At 36.4% G+C, this 9,614-nt stretch overlaps 1 protein-coding gene across 1 annotated transcript in view; it reads left to right on the top strand.

Annotated features, from left to right (window-relative positions):
- The window catches only part of LOC117124839, a 12,062-nt gene extending 6,436 nt beyond the window's left edge, over positions 1-5,626 (top strand). Inside the window, exons 3-5 of the mRNA XM_033271176.1 lie at positions 1,176-1,325; positions 3,260-3,688; positions 3,807-5,626. Coding sequence (XP_033127067.1) covers positions 1,176-1,325; positions 3,260-3,688; positions 3,807-3,863 — 636 coding nt within the window. The 3' untranslated portion in view covers positions 3,864-5,626. The remainder of the gene's footprint in view (positions 1-1,175; positions 1,326-3,259; positions 3,689-3,806) is intronic.
- The last annotated feature ends 3,988 nt before the right edge of the window (positions 5,627-9,614 follow it).

Genomic DNA, 9,614 nt, shown 5'->3' with positions numbered 1-9,614 from the left:
TGATGTTTATGATAAGAATATGTTTGTAATAAATAAATCCATAAGGAAAATACTTATATTCAGTTTTAAAAAAAACGAGTGTGGCAATACATAACATAAGAGCATTTCTTGTTGAGGTAGGCCAATTTCCTCTAAAAATTGCACAATTAGGGAGTTTTGATCAATTCCGACGAAACTAGAATTAAAAGCACAAAAAAAATTTTCGCGTTTGTTGCGGTTGAAGCTTGTGCTTGCCCTCCTTTGCCTTCTAAGTTATTTAAAAACATAATAGTCTCAAAACTTGAGAAAGAAAATTTAAGATAGATCGTTTTACCTAAAAGAAGGGCCTCAATGTGCAATGATGGTGAAAGAATAAGCCTATGAATTGTAATAAATAAAACCACGATGAAAATGCTTATATTTAGTTCCAAACACACGCGTGTGCCCTATATTAATATTAAAATAAGCCACGCCGTATTTCTATATGGGGGGGGGGGTATCACACCAAGTCATAAATTACTAACCGGGAAAATTATTACCTTTGCCCCCCCCAGACCCAAGACCCCTGTTACGCGCCTGCTTATAAGTGGGGCCCCCCACTTTGAAAAACGTTCCGCCGGCCCTGCCCCATATGCCTAAATACAGAATTCACGAAGGCAGGCGATTTTTTCTTCATGCTTGAGGTGGGTTTCAAAGAAACTTTACAGACGCATGTATACAGACGTCAATCAACATTTGGTAGCTCATCTCAAAAAGGGAACTTAATGCTCGTTAGAAAATGAAAAAAAAATATCTATATTTCATAATGATAATAATAGGTCAATTTATAAGACGCAAATAAAGAAGGTGTATAAGCACCAAATAGTAACAACAACAATAATAATATGCCTAATAATAATAATAATAATGACACTGCAGCGTTCGTAAAATGTTTGTCACTGGTGCTGGGAACAGCCTCAAAAGTTGGGGGGGGGCCAGGTACCGGGTCCAAATCCCAAGGAGTCTCCTTGTTTTTTTTTTTTTTTTTTTTTTTTTTTGGTTGCTTATTTTGGGGGGGGGGACAATGTGCGGGAAAAATTTATGCTGAGAATTATGATGTGGGCGAAGGTATGCACTCTCCGAGTGCCCTCTAGTTGAATATGATTTCATTCCTGCAATATTATTACATATGGTTAAAAAAAAAATTCTCATTGTAGAGTGTAACTACGCTAATGGACAGTCTGATAGACCACGGAGATGAATCTTCCACTGTGATAACAGCTTTTACTGCTGATTGCGATGTTGCAGCATTTGATGATGTCATTGATAAACGGTCACTTCCATCAGTGATGTCTCAAGTTCATAAGGTAACAGTAAAATCATATAATTTCAAGAGCGTCTTTAATTTCTCTCTCCTACCACTTCCCATGTCCATAGTATAGGCAAATCGATAAACATTGTTTATATATTCTTAATAAAACAGGGCCGTACTGGCTATAGACGACCACTTTTTCTTAATATTACTTTTTTAAATAAATATATAACGATACCTCTAAATTATGTGAATTTATTAACACTGTCGCTTGCATCACAGTCACATGGTCTTTAGAACATGCACTACATGCATTTCAACTTTGACAATACTTAATTTTAATTTTAATAATTAAGATTAATTTTGAAAATGTGTAACGGTATATAAATATAAAATAATAATATATACATTTTTTGGGGGTGCGGGCTTAAAGTAGGCCAACCTTTCATCACCACAAAAAACATACGACTTGGGGGGGGGGCGGTTTTCCGGACGAGATGTCAGATTTCCCCGACGAAAGCAAAGTGGGTGTGGTCGAGCTTCAATTAAAAGTTTCTGGAAGTGGTCCTGGGGCCGAAAATTTTTTTAATTTTTTTCTCCCCGACGAATTGTGCTTTTTCTCTCCGACGGGGAGGCCAGCTCTCCTTGATTGGGGGGGGGGCCTGGCCCCGGCCCTCCGCTGGCGCCACCCCTGGGGCCTGATTAGTTACAATCAAAATTAAAAAGCATTTAGCATACCAAAGCTAAAAAGTGACCACATACTGCAACACCAATCATACCATTTGGATAATCATTTATCTTCGTCACTGTAGTACTCTATAATTATATCACATATAGGCCTATATGAAATTGGATATCTCCCCCCCCCCCCACACCAATAACCCATTTACAGTGCTCAGTGCCAAGCCCAACCCATCTTTGTCTGCCCTTGAAGGGAGGGATAGTGGCTTTACAGATTGCAAGCTGCTATTCCAGGTGTCATTTGTTTAAATTTGCTCGCCTCAGTCCCATCGGTTTGGGCTGAGCTGGGTATAGACTCGGTATACGACCAGTTTCTCGAAACCCAACTTGCGAAGTCCATGGCCACTTTGCCGAACCTAGTTTGAAATCATAACAACCCAGTTTGCCAAAACCCAGTTTGCTGAATCTAGCCGTCACTGCCGTACTTAATTACAGCATACACTGCTTTTGAAAAATGATGGGATGCGTCAGGGAGGAGCTGCATTAATATATAAATTAAAAGGCAAAATAAACTGTGGAAAAGCATACTTGAAGGCATGGCTCTCAGTTAATAATTATAAATAAAATTAAATGAAGGATTAAGCATCGTACCCTCACCCCCAACTTAAAAAAATCTCCCTGCAAAACCTACCAGGTATATTTATGCCAGGGGCCCTGACCGTGGCGATAGCCAACCCCTTGATTCAGACACCCTGTTAGCAAATTTCTGGAGCTTTAGGTCAACTTATTAGTATCTTAGTTAAACATTATGTATTTATTATAAATATGCTTATAAGACATTTTAATCTGATAGACCTATTTAATTCATTTTTTTGCTAATAGCCAAATAAAGTTAATAAAGTTTAGAGAGAACAAGACAAAAATAATCATTTAACTACAATTGTTTAACAGCCAAATTGTTTAAGGTTTCTAAAACACACCTTCTTCTTAGCATCTTAAACGACAAGACGAGATCTTCGAAGAGATACTTTGTTTAAGAAAGCTAACATGTGAAGAATACTCTAAATCATCTTATGGTCATTTATACATACATAAATTGTAAACATTATAGAACCGGTTTTGGGGAGCTCTTTTTCACACTCGCAGACTCCTCTTCTTTAGGCTTAACATTCAAAATGTATACAGTATATACTTTGCATCAATATTTAGTTTTATAAACAACTCAAATGAATCTTGAATTATTGTATTACTGTATGTGATATTTTTATATTTATGCACTATATAAAAACAGAATTAATATTCTAACAGTTCAACGTTGCAATCGAAGATTTGCAGAATGAATGTGCCACGTTGCAGAGTACAGAATACATGTGCGTCTTAAATGTCTATGGTGTAGCTGGACCTAGGTGGCCTGGAGGTGGTTGGAGGTTGTCACCATCATATTACACAAATCATTTTCCACGGTTTTTGAATGAGCCTGGTCTCGAGAATATCAAATGGAGGTATTTAAATGAAGGTTCACATACCTTTGTGTCAACTGCCACTAGTGGTCGGGAAGGGGAAGAGTGTTATGAGCAGTTCTTGAGGGCTTTGGAAAACAAAGAAATTCAGAGACAACTGTTTGGTGAAAGCAATGATTGGGAAATAACCACTGTTTTTTCATCAAGGAGCATGACAACAGTTGCACAGACAAACAAAGATGGCACAAGGAAAGCACTTATCAGAAAATCAATCATGGTGAGTTCAATTTCTCTCTCCCTCTCCCTTTAAAACAATCTGTGATTTGTGATCAATGAAGAAATTAGCAAATGATATCTATGAGTGATGTATCAATTTTTTAATGTTCCAATTGCAGGTAAAAATGGAAAATTTTGAAGGAGTCTTCAGAGACGGTTCCATCATATTTGCGTAAATGACGAGAGACTAAACCAAGGCTGAAGCATATAGTACTTTATTTATCATTGCAATCTCTTCTCATTAATGAGTGGTTGTGGTTACGCTTAATTTAAATATAGGTCTAAGTATAAGGATCTTGTGCAAGTTCATATTTGATAAATTTTAATGTGGTGTTAATACTCTTTGTAAATTTATGTTTACTTATAATTATCAATCCAATCCAAATTTAGACTTATACAATGTCTCAATAAATGAGTCTAAGCACCAATCCAACTAGTGTTTTTAACCATGGACCATATTAATTGGTCTATACTTCCATGTTCCAGTTACATGCTTCATTATATCTAGGCTTATAACCATATTTATCAATGCTTTTTTACAGTTACATTGTAACGTTAATGGCTTACACTGTATTTTTAAATATGATGATGATGATGAATAAGCACCCAAATGCATTATTCAACTTACACAAGTAGTTCTATGCTCTTTTAGAAGTGGTTGGCGCATCGATTGTGGCTTGGACTCCCAACCTTGAGGTCAGGGGTTTGAAACTCTCGCTGTGCAAGTTGCTTGTGTCCTTGGGCAAGGCACTTTATCTATGTTTGCCTCTCTCTACCCAGGAGTATAAATGGGTACCTGGTAGGATGTTGTGGCATTGAATGTTCATAGTTTTGTGCGCTAAAGTAGTAGCGAACGACTAGGGATGCTCCCCAGGGAGCAGAGGAAGTTGCACTTAGTGCTGGTTTGCCATTGTACGTTATCCAGAGACCAGGGGTAATAACGCTCGCACCTTTGATCATTCTTGGAATTGGCGTCATATAAGTGTTTGAGTATTATTTTAACATCATTTTCAGTTGTTTTAAAGCCAGGCTCTGGAGAGAAAAAATATGTTCTAAAGGCACTGAAGGTGTATTTGTCACAGAAAATTGGAACAGATCCAGATTTTTGTATAATTAAAAACTGGGAAAAGGGGCGTGTCCTGACTGTAGTTTAGTGGCCTCTTAATCTGACAACTCTTACCAATGCTCAGTACAGTATTGCATCTAGTTCTAACATCATTTTCCAATATAACATTAGTGGTTAATAATAGGCGTAAGCATTCCAATGCATTAATCAACACAGGGTCCTAAGTTGGAAGAAGTTTTTTGCAGGAGATAAATGAGCTTTCTTAGCACACCTAATTGTGTTTTACTACTAATAATGGTACCAATATTGACACTGACTTCCTTTAGAAAAATGATAAGGGGTATTTTAATGAATTTGCAGGAGATTGTTGTTTAGTTGTGGGAGTGCAGAAGGCTGTAGCGACTTGCGGGACACTTGGGAGTAAATATCTGTTCTTTCAACATTTTCTTGTAGTTAATGCTGACCTCTAGTCACATGGCTTTGTGAACAGTCAGTGGCGTTGAAAGCGTGGAGAGACACTTACACACAGTTTGAATTCAAATATAATAGGTATATGTTCAAAAATAAGCCAATGATAAATAAACCAAGTTATTGTGGATGCTGGGCCTTATCTAAATGAGCAGCTGGAACCAGCACCAGTGTTAAGGCTGTAGCTAGCAGCACCCCTGCCTTACCGCTCGGCCACTCGACTCGACTATCTGTAAATATATTAAAAACGCCTCTGCTCTCAATGTGTGTTTAGTTTTATTAATAGCTCAATCATGTAGTAAATAAAAACTTAAACTTAAATTTATGGACTTTATTAGGGCTACAACATTTTAAAGAGCTATAGTTGTGATTGCTTTATTGGATGCATTAAACATCTGTAGTATAGATCATGGACACATTTTTACTATAAGGTTGTTTATAAAACATCACTGTAATTCTATTCTAAATTCAACATTATATTGACATTCATTACACCTCTACATAGGAAATACTTGTTATCTAATTTTAACTGCTGAACTACCAACATAAAAACAATCTAAATCTTTAAACATGTTCTGCTGAAAATATGTGTGATGAACGCAAGCCCAGAAGTACAATAATCAAACATTATTGTTTTAAATTACTTTATAGTGAATTTAAAAAGATTGGATTAGATTTCTACAATGTTAAATACACCGCGGATAACCCAAACAAGTCAAAGGATTTATTTCCAGTAAAAGGTCTCTTGTGGTGAATTGGGAAATACAGTACACTGGACAGGGAGACAATCCTTGTTTTTTTCCTGAATAGTGCATGTATGGAATGCGGTTCTGACTAGTGGTGCAATCGTTATGCAGTGCAGTCATGTAGTGCAGTTCAATCACCATTCACAGGGGCAGATTTAGAGGGTTGGGATACACTTATCAGAATCCTGAAGAAATTGCCTAACACCTGAGTAATACTTTAAATCGTTGTATGTTTTGACTCAATTTGTCAAATCAGAACATTTTAAAAAGGTAATTTAACTTCTATTTCCAGGCGTCCATTTTCATGTGGTCTGAACTAAGTGGCATTCTCTTTCAGTAACCCCTTTCTTTAAATCCTGGATATGCCACTGCTAAGGGTCTGTTAATGACTATAGATTTCTTTAAACTTTAGAGATTTTTCTGTGTATGGAAAAATGATAAGTGCGATAGGAGCGCAATAGACCAAATCTGCATATCTCTATAGACCTAGTATTGAAAACAAAAATAGCTAGGGGAGGGGGGAATCTTCTTTATTCCGGATATGAAGAAGCAGGCTTATTTAAATAAAAGAAACATAATTAATTAATTAATTAATTACCGGTAACCAAACGATTCCAAACAAGTCTGATCCCATTTTTGGCTTGCATAATAAATAAAAGTTAAACTCAAAAATTTTTCCCCTACAGTTGATTGATTTATTTTCCCCTCCCTTTACTGTCCGGTCGTTTTACAAATGCTCCTTCCGTGGTTATCTCGTATTTTGATATTGGTATTTATTTTTTTGTCTTTTTATTTTGTCTACCTTTTTAATATTATATAATATATATTTTATTCTTACTTCTTTAATTCATACGCAATTCAGCCTTTGTTACTGCTATGTATGTTTTTGATGTTGAATTTTTAATAAATATACCTCAAATAAATAATAAAAACTTAGCATTTATATTACAACAAAGATACACATTTGCAGGGGTCCCAAGTTGGAAAAAGGCAATTCGTGAAGCAGGGGTGGAGCCAGTGCAGTGGGAGGGTACAGGGAGAACACCCATCTCTTGGGGAGAAAATCCACATTCCACATTTAGAACTCCCGATCTACGACCAATTTGTTTCCGTCTTGCGGGCATCTGATACCATTTAAATTGTTATTTAGGGCCTACCATGTTGTATATTTGCCTTTACAGCATTAGTATTATTTATTATTATTATTATTATTATTTATACATGTACATATATATAAATATAATATATATTTATAAATGTACATATATATAAATATAATATATATATATATATATATATATGCGTGTGCGTGTGCCTTGCAATATATATATATGTATATATACATATATATATATATATATATATATATATTATATGAAGAATGCGTGCCCACCTGTGTTTCAAAACATGAATATAATATAGTGTATCAGTAATGAAACTAAGAAGTTGAAAGAAGAAAAGAAAAAAATGAAAGAGAAGAAAGAGATAAGGAGCACGCAAGTTCCACTAGGCTCATTCCCACAGCCGTTGATTTTTTCCACTTGACCCGAAGACAAAGGTCATGAAAGCACCGAATGATAAAAGAACTGTACGTAATGATGAAAGGGCCGAAAGGTAAAACTAAAAAGCACCAAATGATAAAAGATCCGTAAGTGTGGCAAAAGCACCCAACGTAATGATAAAAGCACCGAACGTAATGCTTCAAAGCACCGAATGTAATGTTAATAAAAGCACCGAACGTAATGTAAAAGCACCTAACGTAATTTAAAAGCACCGAACGTAATGTAAAAGCACCGAACGTAATGTAATAAGCACCGAACGTAATGTAATAAGCACCGAATGTAATGTAAAAAGCACCGAACGTAATGTAAAAAGCACCGAACGTAATGTAAAAGCACCGAACGTAATGTTAAAAGGGCCGAATAGCAAATGCGCCGAACGGAAAAGAGCCACCAAAGGCGTTCCATAGTTTTCTACTTTATTACCTACTGTACTCGACTACAGAGATATATAGACGAGGCATAACAACTACCTCCCCTGCTCCAGGCCCTGTTCAAAAGGCTTAACACTCAAAGTGCAGCCTAGGCCTATGCCTACCTTTTTGTAGCCTACCATACACTAGCAGCATTCCAGAGCCTAAATAAAATGCACGGAGAGTAATTATAAATCACTATTTTAAAAAAAAAAACCTACTGCCTTACTTAACTTTGGGTCGTCGTCTAAAAAACATCGTAACTCCCTCATTATACTGTGTTTAATAAGCGCACTGTGGTTTACGATATCAATGTTTACATTTAGTACCCACTATATGTCACATGACCAGTAATAGCTGGAGTCACCAATTCGTCAATTGAAGTGAACTCACATGGCCTGGGAACCAGAAAAGTTCTTTAGTCGAGGTACAGGGAACCTAGACAAACAGAATAAAGTAGTTGTGGTAGATACATTTGGAGGAGGTCTCCTGACAAAAATTTGTTTTCCAGATGTCAATGAATGTCTGAGAAGTATGTTAATGATTTTTCAATTAGGCCTTTGAAACACCGTCCACATCTCGATAATTGCATTGAGCTTTCCAGACCATCTAATTGAGGTATCCCTGATGGGTCCATCATCACCCATACTCACGCAACTGGCCCAGGTCCATCATCACCCATACTCACGCAACTGGCCCAATTCCAATAAAGTCTACGATATGCGATTCTGTTCTTGTGAAAGACTCATTAGCTCCTCTGAAGCTTGAAGTATTCTCAAGCACAGAAAATAACTTTTGACTGACAATGAGGCTACCATAACACAACAATCAAAATCAAAGGGATGTGAAAAACAGCACCACAGTTCTTATGTCAAGTAAAAATTCTCAAAGCTGGCAGCAAATAAAAACGGGGGAATAAAGTGGTTTAAGGGTGAGGCGAAGGCAAAAAAAAAAAATCAAAAAAATCAGCAGCACTGGACTAATTAGTTATTCATGTCACCTTTTACTTCTACAAGCCGCTTTTCTATTTGTATCTGTTTGGGGCATAATTTTCTTTTGTACAGAATAAGGTGCCCCTGCAAGCTAATTGACTATATCAAAACTGAAAAGGTAATTCAACATTGAAGTAATTCATAAAAGTGTGTACAATATATTCCAATTTATTTTAAAAACGTCTACCAGGAGGTTAGTCATACTTAACTACAATAAACTTCGATCAACCACAATTTATTCATTTATTTTCATTCATTTATTTTCATTCAATTTGCGAAGAGGTCAGTGCACGTCCTAGGAAATCATTCTCATTGGGCAGCCAATGTACATGAGTAGGATTAGTTCTGATTTTGAATGAAACTTACGAACTACCAAACAAGGGTAAAAAGATCCTATCTTGTTGGACAAAAAATTGAATATCAACTACCTCATCAATGGTGAAAGGCAGCTGACCGAGGTTTATGATATGCACCAATGGTGATATATATATATATATATATATATATCACTCGCCACTGAGGAAGGACTAGTGTTGTCCGAAAGCTCTGGTTCTATTTCTGGCTGTTTACTTACGTTTACTTTTTAGCTGTTGCTTATCATTTTTGTATCTCTACTGAGACTGTCTCTTATACACATCTAGATGTGTATAAGAGACAGATACTGACCCCATCGATCTGCGTCA

The sequence above is a fragment of the Anneissia japonica genome, unplaced genomic scaffold (assembly GCF_011630105.1).
Source record: "Anneissia japonica isolate Jap-2015-1 unplaced genomic scaffold, ASM1163010v1 scaffold652_len952628_cov199, whole genome shotgun sequence".
NCBI lineage: Eukaryota > Metazoa > Echinodermata > Crinoidea > Comatulida > Comatulidae > Anneissia > Anneissia japonica.
This window is presented reverse-complemented; position numbering and strand designations above follow the sequence as displayed.